The sequence below is a fragment of the Benincasa hispida genome, chromosome 1 (assembly GCF_027475165.1).
Source record: "Benincasa hispida cultivar pf3 chromosome 1, pf3_genome.v1.1, whole genome shotgun sequence".
Classification (NCBI taxonomy): Eukaryota; Viridiplantae; Streptophyta; class Magnoliopsida; order Cucurbitales; family Cucurbitaceae; genus Benincasa; species Benincasa hispida.
This window is the reverse complement of record NC_143478.1, coordinates 36,365,560-36,392,518: the sequence shown is the minus strand read 5'-3', so window position 1 is coordinate 36,392,518 and position 26,959 is coordinate 36,365,560. Positions and strand designations below refer to the sequence as shown.

The 26,959-nt window shown below is 35.7% G+C and overlaps 1 protein-coding gene across 1 annotated transcript; it reads right to left on the bottom strand.

The window, feature by feature from the left end:
* Window positions 1-69: 69 nt before the first annotated feature.
* On the bottom strand, window positions 70-26,959 carry RECQ4A (DNA helicase (RECQl4A)). The gene is made up of 26 exons (XM_039021428.2): window positions 26,767-26,959; window positions 26,513-26,573; window positions 26,257-26,430; window positions 23,911-23,968; window positions 21,841-22,233; window positions 21,315-21,491; window positions 21,097-21,227; window positions 20,475-20,850; window positions 20,242-20,373; window positions 19,922-20,008; window positions 19,726-19,853; window positions 15,027-15,147; window positions 14,647-14,798; window positions 13,584-13,719; window positions 6,909-7,032; window positions 6,758-6,828; window positions 6,455-6,523; window positions 6,175-6,303; window positions 5,922-6,080; window positions 5,727-5,807; window positions 5,482-5,643; window positions 5,176-5,231; window positions 3,178-3,307; window positions 2,963-3,057; window positions 671-748; window positions 70-583 (listed from the first exon to the last, which is right to left on the bottom strand). The coding sequence occupies exons 2-26, from the start codon at window positions 26,521-26,523 to the stop codon at window positions 202-204; spliced, it is 3,612 nt and encodes a 1,203-aa protein (XP_038877356.1). The 5' UTR covers window positions 26,524-26,573; window positions 26,767-26,959; the 3' UTR covers window positions 70-201.

The following is a 26,959-nucleotide window of genomic DNA, read 5'->3' as shown; positions in this document are numbered from 1 at the left end:
TTCATTTTCAAGGGATCAAAATGGTCAATTTTTTAAAGTTCAAAGACTAAAATGAACTAAAGTTGAAAGTACAAGAATCAAAATACACATTTTAAAAATATATGGATCAAAATGAACCAAAGCCAAAAGTACAGGATCCAAAGTAATATTTAAACTTAAACTTTTCATCTAAAAGCATATAGATACCAACCAGAATTTCTGTTAAGACCAAGGAGGTAATACTCTTCCATCATTATGATTATCCAGGTTATTGTCTACCTCCAAGTCATGAATTTCGTAATAACTGTCATCAAAATCCAACTCACTGTCAAAAAATTGATCAGGATTTTCTGGCCTCGAAGAATTATGGACTTTAGGAACTTTGTTCTGAACTGTTATTGCCCTTTTCTTTGATTTATCGAAGCTTTTAGTGGCATCATTTTCCTCTAAATATTCATCTGAATCTTTATTTCCACTTCTTCTTCTCTTTACAGAATCGTTACTGTCATTACTGTTGCTTCCATTTTTCTCTGCCCCATAGAATTCCTTTATGGTAGATTCTATGGTTTCCAAAATACGGTCACCGTACTTGCTTACCTTAGCCCTAAATCAAGGAGTTTTTTTTTTTTGTCAAATGTTTTATACTATAGAGTAAATTAAATTTCTGAAGACAAAGAGCCGGAAAACTTACTTGCCAATGCCGTTGATATCAAGTAATTCTTCTTTCGATCTGGGAACTCTTCGGCTTATCTGCTGCAATGTGGCATTTCTAGATCGAGAGGAGAAATGTAATCAACTAATCAGCATGTCACGAAGAATTCGAGCATAAACAGAAATATTAAGAAGAAAATAACAATATCTCAACAAAACCATGATGCAGCCTAACTATATTTCAAAACGAAAGAAGAATTATATCAGATCAAAAAGAATTTACAAAATTATAGTACAACAATTTTAAAAAATGATTTTCAACGACTTTTTTTTCAAGAGATTTTCGATGACTTGAATGCATGCTCAAGATTGACTTTTAGAATCAATGTTATAATCAGTTTTTGAAAAGTGTGACAAATCAAGTTAATATTTGATTCTATATCTTACAAATGATTTAAATTTAATTAAAAGTATTTTTAAATGGTTGATAGTTTGTTTTCAAAGGTAGTTTTAGAATCATCAAATTACTAAAAAAGACATTACATTTGAGATTGAAAAAAATTAGAGGGAGAGAAAATTTTATAGAGAGAAATATCAAAGTTTAAGAGAGAGAGAATAGACAGCTAGAGAAAATTTTCAAAAAGAAAAAAATGTAGGTAGATGAGAAATTTAGTAGACAACAGAAATTCCAAGATGGAAAAATAAAGATAGAGAGATATAAAAAAAAAAATTAAGAATGACAAAAAAATTGTGGAGAATAACTTCAAAAAGAAAAACTTGAGAGCGAAGAACAGCGTTAGGTAAAGAGGTCAAGAAAATACTAGAGAAGGGAAAAGGTTAAAAGAGAAAAGGTTGGAGAGAAAAAAAAAAAAAAAAAGGTTAGAAAAATGATATTTTAAAAATAATAATAAAAAAAAATTAGAGGTAAACATTAATAAAAATAAATAAAAACTTTAGTGGGAGAAAATTAGGTAAAGGATAAAAAATAGAGAGAAATAGAGATGAAAATATAATTTTTCAAAAAAAATTATGACAGAATAAAGTGAAATGGAAAGATAATGAATTTATAATCTTTTTAAAAAGAAAACCATTCATGGTGTATTTGGAATACATTTTCAAGTATTTAGTTTAAAAAATAAGTCATTTTAAAAGAAATTGAAATATTTGATAATCATTCAAAATAGTTTTTCAAGTGTATTTTAATTAATTTTTATTAAAAGTGTTTAAATAAAAATAAAATTTTTTGAAAAACATTTTCTTTTTCAAGTTAATCCAAACAGACACTCGATCACCTAACAAAAATCACTTGGAAGTTGGAATCACCTCCCAAGTGATTGATAGGAAATCACTTTTAAGTGTTTTTGGATCTTTTCAAAATTACTTTCTCATCCTTGTCAAACATCACAATTTTAAGAAAAAAAAAGTGATTTTAGACAAGTCAAAAGTGATTTTAGTCATTCCAAAATCCCTTCCAAACATGTCTTAGACTTTGACTACTTTCCTACTACCATGTACTCCATACCCTCTTCCCTTCCCTTACCTACTCTTCTCTTTTTATTCTCCTTCCCTGCAACTACTGGCCAATTAACCATACAAGTCAGTGCTACAGACCAACTAACTTGCGATATGAGTTGGGTACATCTTCCCAATTACAAACATTGAGTAGTCGCACAAATCTTTTCTTGCACTTCCCTCCTAAAAGAAGTTTGATGCTACTTCCAGAAGCACCAAACAACGATCATGACATGCGAAAATAATCTTCACCCACTTATACCTAAATATCAACAATAGATCCAACCTCATCTTAGAAATGGTGAATACAAGCAGAAGTGACAGAAAATTAGTCAGAACATACAAAAACGCACATCGATGTCCTTGAGATATGATTTGTGCGAGGTGGCAAAAGAAGATACAAGTCACCTTCAGCATTTATCTCATGATCTTCATCCATATGGAGGAACCTCTTTAACCATTGACTTGAGAGTAAGAAATATGTTTGGGACATTTGAGAAGAGAAATAGAAAAATCCTAGATATGTTTTAAGAGTCCAAGTGTATGACGTCAAATAATTTTCTGTGGCTTATTTTGGACATCAAAGATCTCTTTAGTTCTATACTGAAACATAACAAACTAAAGAACCTTTCTGTAGTCTCCAATAACCAGGATTGGAAATCTTGTCCAACTCTCTTGTAATTACTTTTAGACAATAGTCACCGAAGTTTCCCTTTAGAAAAATTAAGGGAAGAAAAAAAGGGTAAAGAAGATGAAGAAGAAGAAGAAGAGAGAGAGAGAGAGATCTTTACGAGAGATAACAAAGTGAAATAGAACCTACCCAAATATATGATACGCCATAACACCGTCTGCAGCCTCTTTAACGAGATTAGTTCGAAGCATCCGCAAAGAGGAATATAATTTTGCTGAGAGTTGCTGCAGTAAGAAAACAAAATCATTTTCCTGCTCAGGAACAAACCAAGTAACGAACTGTACAGCACAAACATCGAGAAAAACCCATGTTGCTTAATGCTATGCAAAGTTTTTATAAATTACCACATCAATTTCAGATTGAGGCTGTGCTGGAGTGTCGACATTGGGATACATTTTTCCATATACCAAAGAACTTTTAGCTGGAGTCATTTCAGATTTGTTCAGTTTATTTGTTTTTGTAACTGATGGAAACCTGGCAAGTGTGTCATGTGCCAGAGAAAACAAATTAGCTGTCAAATCTCAATTGTTAAGCATAGATATAGTGCAAGGACAATACAGCTTATAGATGAGTTAAAAAAACGATCAATGAGAAGAACAGGAAAAAACGGCAGCAGGACAAGCCTTTTTGGAATTAAATCGGACCACAGCTGCTGCACCAATAGTATGACTTCAACACAACAGCAAACCTATTGGGTTATTATGGATCATTCCCAACGGTCTGCCAAACACATAATTTTGTGTTTTCACAAACATTGTAACCTCTCATTCTGTAGCAAACATGTGTTTACAGCAATAGGAATTGCTAATGACTCACCCAAAAAGAAGAACAACAATGTTTTTTTGTTATTCCTAAGGATTTAGTAAATGAATTAACATATAGGAAACAACTGAAAATATCAAATTCTAACAGTACAACTGTACAAGAAAAACCATAAGCTTCTAGTTCGTCAAGTACTTATGGTAACATATTTAATATTTATGGTGACATATTTGTCTAATATAGCGAGCATCACCTAATTGTCCTGACTGCAAGACTGAAAAACCAACGGCATGGCTACAGAAAAATTTTATAAATCACAAAACGATGCAAGATTATGTTGAAGAACTAATAAATTAACTTTTAAAAAAACAAAAAACAAAAAACAAAATGAAATGTTACATTGAAATAATGAAAAGAGATTACTACTCAAGATATAAGACAAACAAAACAAAGAAAAAATCAAATGCAAGACAAAGATACATAATGACTATGCCGGGAAATTTACAAAAAGGCATAATAATGACTCTGCTTGGAAGTTTACTTTCATTAAGAGGAAAGGAAATATAAAACAGAATGAAACTCAAAGCACAACTGAAAACTAAACAAGAGAAGCCTAACAAGGAAAACAAAATAAGAGATTTCAAGTTCTTGATAATAATTATAAAAATTTAAAAAGAGTGAAAGTTTTTTTTTAAAAAAAAAAAAAAAAAAAAGTTACAAACAATTATTCCCAACAATTGTTGCTCTTACTAAACCTACTAGTTACTATAATTAACATTCGTATTCAATGAAGATTTCTCCCTCCATAACCTAACATTAGAAAGTGCATTCTCGAACAGAGACCTAGAGGAATTAGTCTACATGGAGGTACTTCCTGGAATTGAATCACAGGAATCTATGGAAGTAGTGGAAAAGTTTGTGAATGTCTCAGCAATCTCCAAGAGCATGGCTTGACCAATTTACGAAAATAATAAAGTATCGTGTATACTCCCAAATTCAATATATTACATATGCTCAATTCCAAAAAAAATGGTCTCTGATTATAGATCCTGGCATTATGCCATAACCAAAAAATAATAAAGTATCAGCATCCTGGCATTATAGATCCTGGCAATATATTACATATGTTCAGTTCCAAAAAATTGGTCTCTGATCACTTATAGGTCCTGGCAATATGCCAGAACCCACCCAGCATCTGTACATGCTTCAGTGGTTATTTTTCTTTTTCTATACATAAAATTCAATTATTTTCCCAAATTCAGTGAAGGATAGGTTATAACTTATGAGCACTCTTGCTAAAGAGCTGAGTTTTTGGACAGCCTTTTCCTGATCTCCTATATAGTTTATTGAGTGGATCAGCACATCTTGCCATCCTCTCCTTTCGCAATTTCTTTTATTAAGAAATGTTTCAGATTTTTTTTAAAAGGAAAAGGGGTATGATAGGTAGATGACACATCAATGCAAAGCCATTACTTATACCAAAAATATGAATACTGCATTCACTTATGACTTATAAGTTGTCAACTTGTCATAGAAATTGTACGCCAACAATAACTATTTGGAGGAAAAAAATGCTTAACCTTAATGTAATACACTGCCCTCCATTTAAAAGACTGCAAACCTTGGATTCGTTCACCTGAGGACAAATTGAAATATCATGTACATTTTAATATAGACAACTAGAAAAGAACTGGCGGCAGGAGAATATACATATACATATTTAAAGATTTCAATGAGCAAGTATACTGCAGGATCTTGGTATGGGTCGACTAATCATAAGTGGATATTAAGAATTAAAGAAACCAAAAGAAGGAAGAGGATGATAACAAGCTTAGAAATCATTTTTTTTCCATTTATTATACAGAATGAAGCAAGCGGTTTAGCACCTTCAGTAGGGATGAGACAGATCCATAAATATCACTTTTCCTCACTTCTTCCACAAGGATATCCTCAATAACAAGATAATGCAATATGCGGGAAGCTTCACTTTTCAAAAGATGTTTTCCAGCACCATGCAGCCTCAATTTTTCATGTCTGTGTTTCTTCACCTAGATTTGTCCATAAAAGGCAATTAGAATAAATTCCTAACTCGAAGCCAACAGAAAAATCAAAAGTTTATATCATGACCCACAAACTGGCTCAAGGAACCCCTGTAGACTTCAAGTATGTGAGCGGATGAAAATTGCTGCCCCATTGACCTCACCAAGTCAACCTTCACAATAAACAAAATGTAACCATACAAATCATTTTTTGAATTAACCTAATGATGCATAATAAAGCAAGTTTAACAGAACAATTTAAAACACTGCAAAATTTTGCACCAGACCAGTTGCTTAGCAATATCAGTGACATCCTTTTCTGTAAGATTTGTGGACTTCAAACAATTATCACATGTTTTCTTGCAATTTGCAGGATCAAACTTCTCCCCAAAATGGACAAGTTGTAGGAAACGTCGGCAATCAACATCATTTTCACAGTAACTGACCTAAAATAATCAAATAAGGAATAAATCGATTATGATTTGATATTCTAATAATACCTTAAAAAAAAGGAACAAAAGAATGGTAGAATTGATGTACCATTCGCAAAAGATTTTCAGTGTTAGTCTCTAGTATCCTTCCAGAGCTGGCCAGATTGGTACGACTATATCCAGATACGAGGGGACTTTGTTCAGTGGCTCCTTGGCTTATCATATGCTTGACTCGTATCTGCATACATGTTCAACAAGTGTTGGCAAATACAGGTATGCAATAAGCAATCAATACTAGAATCAATCCCACTTTTCAAGAACCTGGCGAATGTAATATATAGCCTTTACAGCCAGAAAAAGTAAAACATTAGTCCATGATCACAACTTACATAATCACTGTAACTGTAATATAACACACAAGATGAACGCAGACCATCTCTGCCTGCACGCCCACACTCCTAAAACATTAGAAACACACAGTAAGCCAACAACATTATATATATAGGAAACAAGACTTTCAATAATCCGACAGCACTGTAAAGCACTGCTTATTTTGGTAAAAGAAAAATGGAAAAATGAAGAAACAAAGGCCAATTTTGGTTTTTATGTTCTCAATATGTATTAGAACATTTTGAACCAAGACTATTAACATAGACAGTACCAACTGAAAGAAACAACATACAATTAATTACCTGATGGTAGCCTTCAATCGACTTTGGAAGAGAATGGTGGATGACAAAACGAACATCTGGCTTGTTGATACCTGAAATATCCAAATAAGTGCATAGTTGAATTGTTATTTCTCAAATAATCAATACATTGACAAGAAATAATCAGTTATACCCATTCCAAAAGCCACTGTAGCGCAAATTATATTAATTTCATCTTTGCTCCATTGCTTCTGAATGAAGGAGCGTTGGGCAGGATCCATGCTACCATGATAAAAGGCCACTTTATGTCCACATTCCTGAAAAGTAATTTATTGAAGTTGGACGTACATAATTTAATCACTATAGTCAACTTCAAAAAGCACACAACAATGCTCTTTGCAGAAGCAAAGCTGAGAATCCGGCTGTGTAGGGGTGTCTTTTGCAAGCTTTTGATTTAGCCTATGAAAAAAAGTCAGGTATCCAAGAGATGGAAGATGTTTCTTTGTAGTTCTATGGTTTCTGTTTGAAATAAGGGGCTTTGTTGATAGTTTATAGTTCCAAGGGTATTTTAGTATTTTACTTTACCCTAGGTTTATTTCTTTTTTTATTTTAGGGCTTGCTAGAGCCTATAAATATAACTTCTGTTGTAACTTTCATTGTGTTAAAAATAATAAAAGAGACTCTCTATCGTGGTTTTTTCTCCCAGTTCTAAAGTTTTCCACATAAACCTAATGTTCTCTATTTTCTATTTTTTAACATGGTATCGAAGCATGGTGACGAAACCCTAGCCGTCATCGGCAAAAACCAAGCAGTGCAAGATAGTCTTAGTTCAGCACCAGCCCCGCTACTGCCGATTCTGACCACCGATGCTACTATTGTTGCCGCTGATTCTGCCACCGTCAATACCATCGTTATTACTATTGTCCCAGGCACAGTTAATCAGTACCTTCAGTCCTTGCATATCCGTCCAACTCTAGTGCTGCCACAACCCTTTAATGGAAACCCTAGCGCCGCCGCCCTTTTTCCTAATGCCGTCGGCGTTCCTCCCTTGTTATCGAATGTTGCCATTGCCTATCCCTCCAGCCTCACTGCCAGTAGCCAAAACCTACACCTTGAAGTCGAGATTGGTGAGTCGTACGCCTACCACAGAGGTAGTTCCTATGCCCCAGCAACGTCGGGAATCCCCAGCTCCTTTCCCTTTCAGCCGCGAGCAACCTATCTGCAGCCGCCAGGCCTTCCTCATCATGATCCACCTAGTTATGAACGCCAAGATTCGATTGGTTTATTTCCGATAATGATTCAATAACAGTTGGCTAATCTTCAGGCAAGTTTTCAACAACAAATCGCTGCTCTTGGGGCAGCCCTAGGTGCTTCCACAAACTTAAATTCTAGTATAGTAAATTATGATATTCTTTCCAGTCTACCGATGTATCTAGAGAATCCGTTAACCTCTTTCCCTATTTTAGCTAAGGCAAACTATTTGTCTGGATCTATGGGAAATTCCATAGGGTTAATTGCAAGAGAAAAGTTAAATGGTCAAAATTATTTCTCCTGGTCTCAGTCCATTAAAATGACTCTTGAGGGGCGTCACAAGTTTGGGTATCTAACTGGTGAGATACCAAGATCTAGGCCAGGAGATCCTCAAGAGCGCATTTCGGAAAGAGAAGATTCCATGCTTCGATCACTGCTGATTAATAGTATGGAACCTTAGATAGGGAAACCGTTGTTGTATGCTGCAACTACTCGAGATATCTGGGATGCAGTTCAGAAATTATATTCTAAGAGGAAGAATACGCCTCATCTTTACACTCTGCATAAACAGACTCACGAGTGCAAAAAAGGGACGATAGATGTCACTACATACTTTAACAAATTGTCCTTAATCTAACCGGAGATGGACCTGTGTCATGAAATTATATGGGATTGTCGTTATGGAGGTGTTTAGTATTCTAAGATTGAGGAAGTCGATCGTGTATATGATTTCCTAGCTGGTTTGAACTCCAAATTCGATGCAGTGCAAGGTCGTATACTGGGACAGAGGCCTATACCTTCTCTTATGGAAGTGTGTTCTGAGGTTCGCTAAAGGAAGACAGAGTCAGTGCTATGAATATCACGACTGTATCTCCTATTGATTCTACTGCTTTCAGTACGGAATTATCTAGTTCTGATAGTGACAACCAAAATGGGAAACAGACCCTGGTGTGTGAATATTGCAAGAAACCCTGGCATACAAAAGATCAATACTGGAAGTTACATGGTAGACCACCGAATGGCAGAAGACGTCCTCCAATGACAGCTCAAATCCTGGTCAGGCTCTTATGAGTGAATCTGCGAGTGTCCCCCAGTCACAACCTCAGGTGAATTGCCAAAGTAACCCTGGTGTCTCTTGGGGCTGTTGCTCAATCAGGTACCTCTCAATCCTTAAGTCTCCTCGGCATAAATGGTAAGAAACCATGGATACTTGATTCAAGGGCTACAAATCATTTGACTAGATCTTCTGATAATTTTCTGTCATATCTTCCGAGTGCTGGTAATGAAAAGATTTGGATTAAAGATGGGTCCTTTGCTCCTATGGTGGGCAAAGGTCATATTTCTCCTTTTGATGGTTTAACTTTACAGAATGTGCTACATGTACCCAAAATATCTTAAAATTTACCATCTATTAGTAAGATAACTAGAGATCTGAATTGTCAAGTTGCATTCTCACCAGATAATGATTTCTTTAAGGAGTTGAGCTTGGAGAAGACGATTGGCACTGTCCGGCACAATAGGGGACTCTATGTCCTTGATGATGATGCTTTCTCTATGAATTGTTATAGGACTAGTTTGTTGTCTTCTTATTTTTCAACTTCAAAAAAAGATTATATGTTATGGCATTTTCGCCTTGGTCATCCAAGTTTCAAATATATGAAATATTTATTTCTTCATTTATTATATAAAGTTGATGTCTCTTCTCTATCTTGTGATGTGTGTATTCGTGCAAAATAACATAGGATCACCTTTCCATCTCAACCTTACAAACCTTCTCGGCCCGTCATCCTTATTCATAGTGATATTTGGGGGCCCTCGAGTATTATCACCTCTTCGGGGAAACGGTGGTTTATGACCTTTATTGATGATCATACCCGTCTTAAATGGGTTTTTCTCCTCATTGATAAATCTGAGGTTTCATCGGTATTTCAACACACTACTATTGAGACTCGGTTCAACACCAAAATTGCTAATTTTCGTAGTGATAATGGTCGTGGGTTCCTTAATAATACTCTTTGTGATTTCCTGTCTTCTAAAGGCATTATCCACCAAAGCTCGTGTGCCTATACACTTCAATAAAATGGAGTGGCTGAAAGGAAAAATCGTCACCTTCTTAAGGTTGACAGTCTCTCGTGCTGTCTACTTCACTTCCATCTTACTTATGGGGGGTGCAGTTCTGACTGCAGCTCATCTTATTAATCGAATGTCTTCCCATGTCCTCCAACTCCAAACCCCCCTTGAATGCCTCAAGGAGTCATATCCTACCACGCAGCTTATTCCAGATGTTCCTCTTCGAGCTTTTGGGTGCACTGTCTTTGTTCCTAGTCATGGCCCTAACCAAACTAAGTTTACGCCTCGTGCCCAGAAATGTGTCTTCGTTGGGTATCCCCTTCACCAACGAGGTTATAAATTCTTCCACCCTTCTTCTCGGAAATACTTCATTTCCATGGATGTAACGTTCCTTGAGGATAAACCTTTTTTTCCCGTTAGTCATCTTCAGGGGGAGAGTACTAGTGAAGAGACTAACTGGTCCACATCTCCAGTCCCTACTGACCTTCCTGAACCCATCCTGAGTGCCCATGACACCATTCTACCTACTAAACAAGTCCCTTGGATAACCTACTACAGGAAGAATCTCATAAAGGAAATGGTGTTCCATACTGCTCTGCCGGCTCCGATCCATGAATCTGAACCAACACAAGCTCAAGGTACTACTGGCCCTAATAATATTAACTTATGTATTGAAGATGATATTGTTGATTTGCCTGAGAATGACAGGAATGATATGTTAATTGCAGAGAATAATAGGGTTGCAAGCAGTGATGAGACTTCGACAAAAACACAAGAGGGTGAGATTCTTCATCAGGCTGAATGTAATCAAAATCCCATTACAGATGAGGAATCAGACAAACCAGAGGATTATGATATCTCTCTTAACATGCCCATAGCATTGAGAAAGGGCACCAGATCCTACACCAAGTACCCCATGTATAGTTGTATGTCTTACAATAATCTGTCTTCTGGGTTCAGGGCGTTCATTGCCAGCCTTGATACAGTAACAATACCGAAAAACATACATATGGCTATGGAAATTCCAAAGTGGAAAACTGTTGTCATGGAAGAAATGAGAGCTCTTGAAAAGAATAAACGTAGGACCTTGTTGCTCTTCCTAAAGGCCATAAAACAGTTGGGTGCAAATAGGTGTTCCCTCTGAAATATAAATCAGATGGAGCTCTAGACAGATACAAGGTTAGACTTACAGCAAAAAGGTTTATTCAAACTTATGGGATAGATTATTCTAAGACTTTCTCCCCTACAGCGAAGTTAAACACGGTCCGGGTCCTTCTTTCTGTTGATGTTAATAAATACTGGCCTCTCCATCAACTTGATGTGAAAAATGCACTTCTAAATGGTGAATTAAGAAGAGGTGTATATGAGTTTGAAACAGTCCCCGAGAGCGTGGTGCAACAAGTTTACTACCTTTGTTAAGTCCCAAGGTTTCAATCAGGGACACTCTGATCACACTGTGTTTACAAAAATGTTAGTATCTGGGAAAATTGTTGTTCTAATTGTATATGTTGATGATATTGTCCTGTCAGGAGATGATGCTACTGAGATCACCAGGCTGAAAAAGAAAATGGCTGATGAGTTGGAGATCAAAGATCTAGGAAATCTAAAGTATTTCCTTGGAATGGAGGTGGCAAGATCAAAGGAAGGAATCTTTGTCTCATAACAGAAATACACTCTTAACCTATTAAAAGAAACAAGTATGACTGGATGTAGACTTGTTGACACTCCTATTGAATGCAATGCGAAACTAGGAGATTTTATTGACAAAGATTCTATTGATAAAGAGAGGTATCAGCATCTAGTGGGAAAACTGATTTACTTATCTCACACTAGACCAGATATTTCCTATGTTATCAGTGTTAGTCAATTTATGCAGGCATCCTACGAAGAACATATGGAAGCTGTGAATCGGATTCTAAGATACTTGAAAAGCTCTCCAGGTAAAGGTTTGATGTTCAAAAAAACTGATAGGAAATGCATTGAGGCTTATACCGACTCTGATTGGACAAGATCAGTTATTGACAAAAAGTTTACCTCTGGATATTGTACTTTTGCATGGGGTAACCTAGTTACTTGGAGAAGTAAGAAACAAAGTGTTGTTGCTAGAAGCAGTGTTGAAGCTAAATACAGAGCTATGAGTTTGGGGATCTATGAAGAAATCTGGTTGAAGATAGTTTTGTTTGATCTACACCAAGACAGTGTTCTACCTATGAAGCTTTATTATGATAATAAAGCGACTATAAGCATAGCTAATAATCCTGTACAACATGATAGAACGAAACATGTGGAGATTGACAGACACTTTATAAAAGAGAAACTGGACAATGGTTATATATATATTCCGTATATTCCATCTAGTCAATAAGTTGTTGATGATCTCACCAAAGGGTCACTCAGACAAAGTTTTGACTCGTGTTAGCAAATTAGGTCTGATTGACATCTACACCCCAACTTGCGGGGGAGTGTTGGAAATAAGGGGCTTTGTTGATAGTTTATAGCCCCAAGGGTATTTTAGTATTTTACTTTACCCTAGGTTTATTTCCTTTTTTATTTCAGGGCTTGCTAGAGCCTATAAATATGACTAACTTTCATTGTGTGTTAAAAATAATAAAAGAGACTCTCTATCGTGTTTCTCCATGTTCTAGGGTTTTCCACGTAAACCTAGTGTTCTCTATTTTCTATCTTTTAACAGTTTATTTGGCTGAAACGGAATAGGAAAATATTATTAGAAGAGAGTTTGAAGGAAGATGTTTGAGATCCAGTGCATTTTAACACTTCCTTCCATGTTTTTTTTTTAAAATAAAAGTAGTTAGAATAATAAGGCTATGTTTAGGAGTGATTCTAAAATGATTCAAATCACTTATCATTTTCAAAATCACTCTTAAACATATTTTTAATCATTCAAAAACAATTTTGATGATATGAAAATTGCTTTTAAAAGGGTAAAATTAAATATTAAATTAATTTTGAGTGACTATAGACATATTTCAGAATGATTTTAAACATAAAAAACGTGATTTTAACTATTTCAAAACTACTCTCAAACTACACTAAAGTAAGAAACAACACTTTTCATCAAAGAAAAGAAGAGAGACTTGTGCTCAAAAGATACAACCTCCAAAAAGAGTGAAAAGAAATGAAAATTACAGGAATGATAAAAGCATTTCAATTCAAATCAATACCATACAAGGAAAAACCATAAAAACCATTTGAAAGAGAACGCAAAGAAGAAGCTTTAATATGAGCTGATTCGAAACAGTCTATCCATGAGCAGCTTTTGTCTTCAAAATCAAATTCATTTTTCAACGGTATAGTTCACCTTCATTGTGGGGCATTTTACTCTTATGTGAATGGTTAAATTTATCTAATTTCTAATATTATCATTGTAAGGTTTTGTTTCCGTTGGAAAAGGGGTTTGGAATTGGGGAGCCAAGAGCATTGGTTCTTGATAGTTGACTCTCGTTTTTTTTCAATCTGTATTTATGTTATCATTGATAACATTCAGCTGTAAAAATTCCAGATATATAAACAGACTGAGGAAACCAACCTGCAACCTTTCAGCAACCTTTTCACAGTCCATTCTTGAAAGACAGTAAACAATCCCACATTCATCAAAGTGGTTTTCTTTGATGAACTTATCAATATCATCCACGCATTTCTTAGTCTTTGGAATCACAGAGTACCTGCAAGATCAGTCAAAGTAAATAGCATGAAAAGTATATATTAAATCACCGATTGACCCAAAACCTTAAGTTTATGGATTATTGTAAATTTAATTATATCAACACTTTCACACTCTCCCTCAATGTAGGCCTAAAAATTTGTAGAAAACTCAACAAATGGAAATCAATATTAATTTGGGGAGACATTACAGGAGTTTGAACACAGGACTCCTACTCTCATCAAATTAAATTTTAGGGAGGAAATTATATTAGTGTATATTGATATATGCAATATAGACATATAGGTCTTCTCTGTTTCTACATAGAAGAGAGGCCATTATAAATAAGAAAAAAGAATAACGGTTACAAAGAAAAATATTGACAATAAATATTTACACAAATATTCCTAAATAATAGAAATTCTAACAGTATCCTTGTGTTGGCTCCTACAGAAGAAGCAATCATGTTATTTTTGTTTTCCCAAAGTCAGATTGAAGTTGGCTAAAAAAATATTAATATTTCAAGGTTATTTTATTAAACTAAATTATTTCGCTTAATTCAATCCCCCAGCCATCATGAATTTTAGTTCCATAAAAGATTAAGCATATTCCCTTGCATTCTATTTTTATCATTTTGATAGTATGTTAATAATAAAAAGAAATTGTACCACTTAAATTTTCTTTTCCATAGTCCAGTTGCTTTGGTCCTTAGCTAGTTTATTTTCGCCGCCCTCTTCAATTAAATTAATTTCTTACAAAAAGAAATAGTAATAATCCAAAGTTTCTGTATGATAAATGTCCTATACTTCCCTTTCTACTTAATGGATTGATCTTCAGGTACTTAACAAGTCATTCAAGAAATATTATTTTCATTTCTAATGCTATGGATAAAAAGATTAGTAAAAAATCACAGAAGCCTAACATGAGCATACATTCAATCATCACTTACCATAAATTTGGCCTATTAAAACTTTGACGGAAAACTATGCAGTTAATAAGTCCAAGAGCTTGCACAACATCCTCTTTTACACTCGCTGTTGCAGTAGCTGTTAGAGCTAATACGGGAATTTTAGGGAATTTCTGCTTCAAGATACCAAGACCCTGAAGGTGTAAAGGAGCTCTTATCAAAACCCAAAAGAAAGAAATGCCAGCAATTGGAACTTTGTCATGTCAAATCACACCTCCCCACCTAATGGTTGAGGGTGGTCATGTCAAATCACACCTCCCCACCTAAATGGCTGAGGGTGAGATCAAAGCTTCACCCTTACTCAGGTGTTTGTGCCTGTTTTAGATAGTGGAAAAGATAAGTCAAAGCTTTTATGGATAAACCTGATAATCTGGTCTAAAATCATGCCCCCACTGACTGATGCAATGTGCTTCATCAATAACAATTCTGGCAAGCAAGTAACGAGCATTCAAATTCTCCAAATGTCTCAAAAGAACATCGCTTCTGTACAAAATAATTAATTGAAAAAGAAAGGAGAAGAACCAATCTCAATATCGATTATATACATTGTACCATTAAAAAATAAATGTCAAGACATTCAAGGAAAAAAATGTAAACGGGATTTTACTAGATGGGGAGGAATGCAGTCAAGGAATAAACCTCATACAGACCCAAATAACTAAACAAGCAACCAAAACAAGGGGAGAATGATTTTCCTTTTTTTTTAAGGGAAAGGTTTGACCGCGAAAAAGGCTTGACTATCAGCTACATCACTATCCCTTCAGGCCAGAACACAAACACCAAAACAGACCCTGACAATTTGATACTTATCATTATTATTTTATAGACTGGTTATTATCATTTTATAAGTACCATGACTGATGATGATTTCATATCACTACCACCGTCTAGTCTTCATGAATTACTTGGGTTTTATTCTACTTCATTTATTAAATTTGATATTGAACTATAATTTAGTATTATTAAAAAAAATTACAGGAAAAAAAGAGGGCATCCCATCCTCTTAGGTCGAAACCAAACTATATTGAAACTTAGCCATTTTTTTACATAATCGTAATATTAGTCCTATGATGCAAATAATGCGTAAAACAAGATCTTTCCTGATATTAGCATTCCCACTGAATATGAGTCACACACCTAAAAGAGGATACCTCTGAGGCGTTCTTAATTTCTGGCTGCTGCTGCTCAGCGGTTAACATAGTGCTGTTTTTTCTTATACTTGTTTTTGTGCAAAATGTATGAGGCCTATAAAGTGTTTGTTTCAGTAATTCATTATCAACTGCTTTGGCAATTAGTTGAACTACCAGCAGTTTTAAGTAGGCAAAATTAGTTTTTTTTTTTGGAGGGGGGCATCAGAAACTTAATGCTGCTCTTTCGGTTGTGTGCCACTGATATAATTTTTCCTTTGGCCCTTGACCGACTGTTATAAAGGCATTTCCATCATAAGAAATCCATCCGGACTTTCTAGTTCTCTAGGTTCGCTACATACCATATGACTGGCTATTCTAATTTATTCTTCAATCTTTGATCACCAATCCTCAGTGATACTATTTTAGCCTATGGATCAACACATTAACTTATCGGGTTTGCCACAATTAAGCTTACTCCATCAGTTTCGTCAACCTCTATTCAAAATCTACCCCAGTTTCTTTTAATTCAATTTCTAGAACCGTGTATTATTATCTTTTGTATATTTATTAGCATCTTTATTTAGGTGTATCTAGTTAGTTGAGATAAGTTGTTATTTGTTTAGATTTTTTTTCCAAGTTTCTAGCTAACCATACTTTAGTGATGTAGGGACATTTTGGGAATATTCTGTAATTTCCATTTATATTAATTTGCAATTTAATTTGTTTTCTTTTAGTTTAGGTGTGAAAACACCCTTCCCCTTTGGGTCTATTTAAAGGGGTTTTAGGATTAGAATTAGTTAGTTAGTTAGGTGTGAAACAACCCTTTCCCGTTGGGTTTATTTAAAGGGGTCATTGTCTACGATTCTATCATCATCAATAATACTCTACTTCAAGATTTTCTCCAAGATTTGAGTCTACACCAAAACTGGTATCAGAGCAGCCACGAAGTTGGGCCTGATGACTGGAAAAACTCCAGCAAACTCATTGATTCTTCCCTCCCCACTGATGCGGAAGCATCCAAACCTCAATCCAGACCACCGTATGAACCAAGTTGAAGATGCCATAGGAACCTTGATCAACAACTTCAATGTGATGCAGACTTCCATGGCTGAGATGCAGCAGACCTTAAACTCCCTTGTGAAGGAAAACAGCAAATCAAACAAGGCCAAAGCCAAGATTCAAGAAGAAGAAGAAGGTAGTCAAGAACAGCAAGAAAGCAGAGGAGTTTTACACCAAACTGAGGCTAGGGGACCACAATTGCACAAAAAATTCAGAGATAACCATCACAGAGGAAGAACTTTATGTGAACAGAACCGTGTTCCTCAAATTTTCAGCCCTCCAAGAATTCAAGAACATCCAAGAATCACTCCAAGATTCATGCAACTAAGAGGGATCGGTCAAAGGAGAACACAATCTAGGCCTCATCAGCAAGCCATACTAATGCCACAAAACCTTTTAGGGTTTGATTTTGATTCCTCAAAAGAAGACACACAAAATTGGGAGAACACGCCAGCCTTATAGACAGAGGTTCAATACAACAACCAAGATCAAGAGGATGATCAAGACTTGGAACAATATTGGCCCGAGTATAGGGGAAGGCAAAGAGGACCTCTGTGAAGACAAGATTCTGAATACAAAATGAAGATTGACCTCCCTACTTACAATGGACGAATGAATATTGAAGTTTTTCTCGATTGGGTGAAGGAGGTAGAAAGTCTTTTTGACTACATGGGCACGTCCGAGGATCGAAAGGTAAAACTTGTGTCATTTAAACTAAATAATGGAGCATCCGCATGGCGGGATCAACTCCAATCCAAAGCTGGCCAAAAATGCTTAAACTCGTGAAAAAGAGATTTCTTCCACTTAACTATGAAAGATTGTTATACAGTCAATTTCAACATCGCAAACAGGGGTCAAGAAGCATTGAAGAGTATACGGAAGAGTTCCAAAGGCTAAGTGCAAGAAACAACCTTGCTGAGAGTGAAGAACCAACAAATAGCTCGGTTTCTTGATGGACTTCGACAAGATATTCGAGAAAAGGCACATCTCCATCTAATGACAAGTCTCTCAGAAGTTGTTTCGGTGGCCACAACCATTGAATAAGATGAAAGCCAAAAGCAGAAAAGATGGACAGCAAGAAGGACCAATTGGGAAATAACAAATGGTGGTTCAAGAAAATCAACCTTGGCTTCAGACACAAGTCCTCTTACAGCACACTCTCCTTCAAGCAAAGCAAATGACAACCTTCCACGACAAGACACAGATGCAAAGGGAAGTATTTCTAATCTTCCAAATAAGAATTCCAATCCCTATAACAGACCTAACCTTGGTAAATGTTTTAGGTGCGAACAAATGGGACATCTACCAAATGACTGTCCAAGAAGAAGAACCCTAACAATCCAAGAAACACATTTGGAGGAAGAAGATGAGCTAGAGGAAGAGGATGGTATAGCTTGAACAAACCCGGATGTTGGAGATGAACTATCTTGTGTTATCCAAAAAAGTACTTTTATCCTCAACAACCCCGAGCAACCCCTAGAGACATTCATTATTTCGAACAAAGTGCACCATACGAGGTAAAGTGTGCACAGTTATCATCGACAGTGGCAGCAGTAAGAACATGGTTTCAAAAAAGCTAGTTCAAGCTTTGAAACTTAAGGTTGATCTGCATCCACATCCATATAAGGTCGGATAGATTAAAAGGGGTGGTGAAACAGTGATTAATGAAATATGCACAGTGGCTTTGTCTATTGGTGCACACTACAAAGATCAAATTATATGTGATGTTATAGAAATGGATGCTTGTCATCTACTTCTTGGTCGACCATAGCAATACGACATAAAGGTCATCCACAAATGCCATGAAAATACATATGAGTTCGATTGGTTAGGTAAGAAGGTTATTCTATTACCTCTCCAAGATCTTACAACAACTTCCTCTTCCACTTTAGGAAGGGCTAAAGGCAGCCTATTTTCCATTTTGTCTACAAAAAAGGCTCTAGAAATAGCACCCACCTTTACTTTAGCCTTAATGGTTAAAGATCTCTCCACTGCCCCCCTTTTACCAAATCTGATAGACAGTAGGGTTGACAATCTCCTTACCAATTTTCCCAACCTCACCAAAATTCCAGAGGGCTTACCTCCTTCAAGAGACATTCAACATAACATTGATTTTATACCCAGTGCCTCACTTCCACATCTTCCCCATTACAAAATGAGCACATCCAAGTACAAGCACTTCATGAAATTATCAAAGACCTCCTCAAAAAACAGCACATCCAACCTAGCCTAAGTCCCTGTGTTGTCCTGGCTCTATTAGCCCCAAAAAAGGATGGTAGTTGGCGCCTTTGTATTGATCGTCGAGCCATAAATAAAATCAATATCAAATACAGATTTCCCATCCCTAGAATAAGTGATCTCCTAGACTAATTAGCAGGTGCTCAAATCTTTTCCAAAATAGATCTCCATAGTGGCTATCACCAAATTCAAATTAGGTCAGGGGATGAATGAAAATACTGTATTCAAAACCAATGAAGGCCTCTTTGAATGGTTGGTTATGCCATTTGGGTTATCAAACGCACCTAGCACGTTCATGAGACTCAGCGGAGCTAAGCTAATGCAAAGAAACCAGAGGAAACACTGCCAATGATTGACATGAAATTAGAGATTCTCATCTTCGAGTATGTTTATATGCCAGTGATAAACATGCAAAAAGAAATGAAAGGGACCAATCCTAGAGACAAACATTATTAGCCTTATTTAAGAGTTTTACGTCCTGGAAGCATCAACTTGATCTCGTCATTTTAAAATAGCTAAGTAGTTCATTCGGTCTTATATCATATTAACGTAATTCACTAGCAAAGAACATGTTATAAAAGGTAAAAATAATGAATTAAGTTATTACACTAAGAACACAACAGGCAATACTTACTTAGCAACTTTTTCTGGCGTGACATACAGAAGCTTGTATTTGGAGCAATCAGAACTCAAATCTCTAAAAATCTCTTGTTGTTCACTCCACTCCATATTGGCACTTAGGTAAGCAGCCGATATGTTTGCCTATGGTGTGATATAATTAGTTTTAGAAGGAAAATACCATAAGAAAATCATCATAAGGTCAGACTTGCCTGCGTTAGATGCATGATCTGATCTTGAATAAGAGACACAAGTGGAGATATCACCAATGTTACACCGGGACAAATCAAAGCAGGGAGCTGCAGAAAAACCAAATAGTAATTTAAAATTCCAATCATGTAACAAGAATGCCAAATTCCTAGCAAACAATGAGGAAATATTCATAGCACTGGAAAAACTTGTATGATAGCAGGCACGTAGAGCTCCAAAATCAAAATTCAAGGTTAATCGAGATATAAATGGTGGACCAACTTGAGTGTCGAACGGAAAACAAAATGGTAAGTGCTAGAGGTTTTGAGATATGTTCATTTACCTGGTAGGTTAGGCTCTTTCCCCCTCCAGTTGGCATTAAAACAAAGACGTCATACCCACTCATTGTAGCATTAATGACCTCCCTTTGATTTGGACGAAATGAGTGATTACCGAACACTTTTTTGTTATTAGCCTTAAAGCAAAAAAAAAAAAAAAAAAATACATATATCTATATATAAGATAAAGGCAATGGGCATAGAAAAAGTCAGAAGCTTAATAGCCTTAGAGTATCACCTCCAACTCTTTCATCCAAGAAAAATTCTGGCTGCTCCACTTTCTGTCATTAGAACCTTCGATATAGTTGACATCAATCACTTTTGGGATGTATGGTTCTCTCTCCGCTGGACCAGATGACATTCCAAATCGTTCATCTGAATAGGATGAACCCATTGAATTCCATGGCTCAATCCTTCTAGGCTCACAGTGTAGATGAACGTGAGAAGTATTTAGTCTTGAATCAGTCATGAATTCAACTCCTTGAGGTGTTTCAAAATGAAAAGTCTTCGGAGTAACTGTTGTTGCCAAAAGATGAGACCTATGCCTTTCCTCATTAGCAGCATGGAGAGAACTATGTCTTTCTAGTAGCTGAATTTGTTTATTTACATGTATCCTGAAAATAAATGGAAACAATAATTCAACTTCCCATTTCTTATGTTTTATGTATATAGATAAGTAACAGACAACCAAACTACTATACAAAAGGCAAATAACTTTATTCTACTTGTACATAAATAGATGCAGCCAAATTCATTCTATAATTTTCTTTTAGTCCTTGTTTATATACCTATGTGCATGCAAGTTTAACATTTTACATAAACTTATATTTATAAAATGGATTGGATACTGGATAGCAAACCTTTCTTGCCGAAGCTTATCAATCTGCACTGGGCTCAGGTTATTAACATTATCAAGTAGATCATTTGATATTGAGATTAGCCTATCTTTCAACTCCTGCAAATGACCTGAAGCTTCTGGGCATAGTTCTATCTGTAAGGTAAGTTGGTAACAATGAATCCTGAACAAAATATCATAGCAGAAAAACGTTGGATAAAGATAAAATACAATTTTCCAGACCTTGAAACCATGACTGCAATTCGTGCACAACTCATCTGGAAAATTAGATTCCTCTTGTCTGGCAACATTATCTTTCTCAATTGTTGTAGTAATTGGTGGAAGCTTAGAAACCGAAGGTTGCGGTGTGCAGGCTGCCTGTGATTGGTATTGTTCAACAATTTGGTCCACGTCAATATTCTGTAACCAAAAGCACTCAATTCATGAAATTTCAAATGCAAGGAAGGTCTGATAGTGGTACATTGGCCAGCCAGTTTTACTAGAACAAAAATTGGGATCCACAGGACAATACTATATGTATACATGTGTGTGTGCGTATATATTAACCCACCCAAGCACCCATAAACTAACTGTTTGTTGTTTCCTGTACAATAGAGATTAGAATTGAGCCGATTTCAGAAATAAAATGTCATTTCAAATTTCAGATAGTTGTGGTGAGTTTGCCAAGAGAAACAGAGCTAGAAGTCATTCCAGAAAACCAAGAGAAGTGTGTCTAAATTTACTAATAATAAGTATGGATTAAGATTACCTCTATTATGTCGTCATCCTCATCCTCCAAAAATGAGGAACATGTATTTCTCTGGTTATCCAACCTCTGAGAATGAGAATGATTGATCGTCCGCAGTCTGGCCATATTATTCCCATCTACATCATTTTGGGCCTCCATAACTTTAATATTACTTGATGATGCAGAAAGATTCGACAGGAAACTTGAAGGTTTAGTTGTATCAACATTGAAGTCACTAAAATTTTTATGTACTTTCTTATATTGAGAACCAGGGTTGACATCAGACAAACTATTTGATGTATCTCTCCCAGTATCAGGAAGAAAGTCAGCAATAACATCCTTAACTTGTCTAGTTTTTCCAGGTCTGGCATAGTGTCTACAAGAAATCTGAATATTTGAAAGAACATTCCAGGCCTGCCATGAAACACAAGAAATAGTTTATTCGTAAAATGAGTATTCCCAGTGTTGTGCTGGAGGTAACTCCAATTTTCCATCTTATACAAGAAAAAAAAAACAATTAGCTAAGGATGAACAGGAAATAGAATTGCCATAATAATTTGTTTTTACTTTAGCAAGGTCAGTGGTATAGAGGAACACTACCCAGATAGAATCTGCCTTTGTTTTGGAACAGGCGCTTCATGTGGCTTGCTGGGATGTGCTTGATAACGAAGTGTTTAGGGGGGTCAATAAGGATTCCAGTGATCTCTGGTCTTTGTGAAGTTTCATGTTTCTCTTTAGGCTTCGTTTTCAAAGACTTTTTGTAATTACTCAAGTGAGAGGGCTTCGTTTTCAAAGACTTTAGCAAGTTTTATATTTCAAGTCCACAAATGAGGGGTAGATGATTTAATATTATATTTAACTTCACTCATCAGCTTAAGCTTTTGGGTCAATCAATGATTTAACAAAAACTATGTAGCAGCCATGGTGGGTTGTAATGGTGGTTTCAGAGGTTTGTTTCATGGCTGCTGTAATCAGCAGGATGGGTGGTCGAAGATGAACAGAGAGGGGAAGAGATTATGGAGAGAAGAGAGAACATTTCGAATCAAAGTAAGTTTACAAAGTTCAAATATGTTGAAAGCAATCGTTTCTATTTATTTAAAAATAAAATAACAATAATAATAAGAATAGGAATAATAAATCTGGAAGGACAAATGGTTGGTTGACCCCCTTTGTTTGGAATTTCCTAGGCTTTTCAGACTTGTGATTACAAAGATTCTTTGGTTTGTCAGTGTTGGCCTACTTCTCTTTATGTGTGGGATTTAAGTTTAGAAGAAATTTGGTCAATGCTGACTTTGATAATTAGGTTACTCTTTTGAACAAGCCTCAGCATTTTAGACCGAATCAGAGGGATGGCATGTTTTGCGGTAGCTCGAAAATAATGGCTCCTGAAAGTAAAAAATATGATCTTATTTGAAAGGTCGTTAGTCCTAAGAAAATCCATGTTTTCTTATACATCTTCTCTTTTAAAAGGCTAAATACTTGCTACAGAATCCAGAAAATCCTTCGAAATTGTGTTCTCTCTCCTAATTGATGTGTTTCTTGTAGAAATAGTGAGAAGTCTTTGATGCACTTTTTTTTTTCTTTTGTCCCTTTGTTGTTGATTGTGGGGGGAGACTACTTAGTTGGTTCAAAATGCAAGAGAGCTTAACATGCGGTTCTACAGTTAGTTGAAAGTTCTGTTTAAATGTTCAGACGAAAATCCTTCCGTTCAGTGGGATCTTTGCGCTCCTTTGGAGGTTGTGGTTCAACATAAACCCTAGAATCTTCTGTGATCAAGAAACTAATCGTGACTTTTTTTGGATACATGATGTAGTTATAAGTTTTTTCACATAAAAAAAAGGTGGAAATAGATGAGATAATTATTCTTCTTTCTTTTTTTCAATCAATAACCGAACTTTTATCGAGAAAAAAACAAAAGGATACAAGGAGATTCAAAGAAGTAGAGCCCACAAAAAGGGAGGCAACCTACAAAACCAGCCTCCAAACTGATAAAACCTGGCTATGTCACACACTCGGCTTGCCACAAATTATTCTTAGTTACAATCTTTCTTGTGATTTACCTTTCTTTTTTTTATGAAGTTGTGATTTTACCTTTTCAATCTGTGACCTTTGTACTCTTTGAGGATTCAGCATTTCACAGGCCAAATTCCTAAACACGATAAAAGAAAAAACTAATAAATTATGGAGACAATCAAACCAATGCCAAGAGTGGAGAAACCAATTTTCCTATGAATTTGAAATTACAAGCTTTTTATTCTTCCCTCGATGCAAATCTTCCTTAAATTTATAATTATTTTTGTATGTGTGATAATAAACTATTTCATTGTTAAATGAAATATAAAGATGAGCCACGTTCAGTGACAGTAAGTTAAAGAAAAAGGCCACTGATTGGTTCAAAGGAAGATATAGATGGAATTACAGGAATAAGTTTGCACAAAGACGAAAGCCACAAAGACAAGTTCTCCCAAAAGATCTCAAAAGGGTGTTTTTCCCTCCCAAAAATATTCTTTTCCTTTCCAAGGATAAAGACCAAAGGAAAGCTCTAAACCAAGATTATCAAATGGACAGAGATTATTGGTCTCAATACTTACGAAATGGTTGCTTCTCAAAAGTAAAGGAACCATGAAGGTTTGGAATTCATCCAATTCTCCGGTTAAGAACTTTGAGTTGTCATTTGTCAAAAGGAACCACAAGAATTATAGCAAGATGACCGAAAGATGGAGTAAAATTAGCACTAGAGGGGATGAAATGAACAAAGCTCTGTTCAATCTTTTTAAGGGCTATGATGATATCCAATTTTACAGCTTTGACAACACAGCCTAGAAAGCCACCAGTCACCACCATCTTTTCCTATGATGTGAAAGAGTTCAAATTCAACCAGTTTAGGAGCATAATATTAACCTAGATCCAACTTTTATGAGAGGGGGTGACAGAACCTCTCAAGTGCTTCAAAACATCCACTGTCTCAAATTTCAAAACAAAATTTTGCACAATTCACTAGTCAGAACATAGCTTCACCACATGGAAAAGGTTACTAGAACGAAGAAGATTGTTCAATTTTCATAAGGTTGGTAGTATTCCAAATCAATTACTGTTGAAAAATCTCCCGTGGACAACAAAAAGAAAATTCCAAAGGATGTAATCACCGTCTAAGTGGATTCTTTTAATAGCATTTTAAAGGTTCATGGGGTAGTTAGAGGAAGCTATTTTAGCAAATGATCTCTCAAAGACAACATAGCTTGGGGTGGAAGAGCCTTCCAAGCTAAATATATTCTCCATCCAATTCAAAGTCTCCCAATGATAACTTTAATGAGAGAGAAATAAGATCAACCTTGACAATCATCTCTATTTGGTAACATCAAATGTCTTTCCACCCAAGTCATCAAGATTAAACACTTTGCTAATAACTCATTTTTGGTAGAATTTTTTTGAGTAACAATTTAAGTCCATGACTTTACACTATAGTGTCTATTTGCAAATAGTTTTATTTAGTACCAGGTTTCAAGGAGAGGTTTTCAATTTTTATTTTTTTCAAAATTAGGATTTTCCATAACTAACAGAAATAACAGCAATAGCTAAATGAAAACTATTTAGCAAAACTAAGGGTTAAATCATAGTATTTGAAAATCTATGGATGAAAATTCATAAACTAAAAAAATTAAATTAGCAACATCTTTTTAACCCAATACATAGTCTATACTTTGAAATTCAAGTAAGAATTTTAGGCTTCAGGGAAAGGAAAGGAGGTTGATGAATAACCATGATTGCAAGACAGAGCTCTCATCAGAAAGTATCTCTTTCCCACTTTTGGTTTGGTTTGGTTTCCTCTAATTTACTATATAATTAACTTCAATAGATCCTTTCTACAGTTACCAAGAAAGGTCTAAAGTTATAAGGTCTACTATCCAAATCCAAAAGAAACAAAATTAAAGATCAACAAAGACTATATATAGCTCAGGAGAGGGCAAAGGCATGATGGCTACCAAGGAAGCTACCAAACACAAAAGGGGAGGGAGACTGGAGAGAGAGGCAATCATGAGGAATAGAACCTCTTTTTTCTTCTGTCACTCTTATTTTATAGTTAACAACCCTACTGACTTTCTAGCCAACGTTCAATCAATATAATGGCTTTAATTATGACATTCAATAGATAGTATATAGTTAAAAATAAAATATAGGTCTGAGACATTGGTTGAGAAAATAATTAAAGTTCAGTAAGAAATCGGAAAAGTCAAATGCTTTGTCATGCCACGTGCATTCAAACAGGAGGGAAAATAGCAATCGCAAAGAAGGGTGTGTCAAATTAACTGGGAAACTTAGTGCAGAAGGGAAAAGAAAACGGACAACGAATTGTCGTTATTTAATGACAATAAGGCAAAGGGTATGAGCACTTTGATAAGGATATATGAAAGTTAAGCCAATTAATGGGATAGATACCCATTGTCAGTTGCTCCTATAGTAGAAGGCTTTTGTTCTGGTAGAGAGAAGAGAAAATTTGAGCACAGAAACTTCTTTTGGCATGTGAAATCTTTATGTGCTTTTGAGTGTTCCAACCAATTCATGCTAGGACATTTACCACCAAATTTGAGATCGTCGCCTGAATTGCCTTGACTGCAGCATACATACCAATTGGAGTTAAACACTAAAGATAATACGTAAAGGAGATGTAATAAGTAAGAACCAAGGCAGCTACTCTTCTCGCATGTTTTCTTCCTCAATACTTGAATTCACACGGATGCCTAGGGATCAATGCCCTGAAACACAACAACACTTCGATTCTAAATTTTTCATATGCAACTAAAAGTAAGAAGGAAAGATAGTGAATGCTGATTAAGCATTTTAATGAACCAAAACATTGCTGTGTATAGTTATTAACATCGCCATCTTGACGTTCTTGCGAGAAGGAGGGGGAAGAAATGGAGAGATCAAGGAGAACGAAAGCTGTACCTTGCGATCAGACTCAGAGGCGAGGACTGTGGAGAGTTAGGAAATGAGGATAGCAGAAGGTGACGGAGGTGGATCGTCCGGTGGATGTAAGCCCCAGACGGTGAAACAGAGACAAAATCAAAGTGGGTGTTCGCCGACGATGAATGCGAGCCCCAAAAAGTGAACAATGAAAAGGGGAAAGATGGCGGGTTGT

What these genes read in the sequence shown, in the direction of transcription:
- RECQ4A (XM_039021428.2), bottom strand. An exon ending in CTTGGATGAAAGAGTTGGAG is followed by an intron (nt 20,374 to 20,474) that starts GTGATACTCTAA and finishes TTTTGCTTTAAG; the next exon opens with GCTAATAACAAAAAAGTGTT. An exon ending in GAAAGAGCCTAACCTACCAG is followed by an intron (nt 20,009 to 20,241) that starts GTAAATGAACAT and finishes GTTTTTCTGCAG; the next exon opens with CTCCCTGCTTTGATTTGTCC.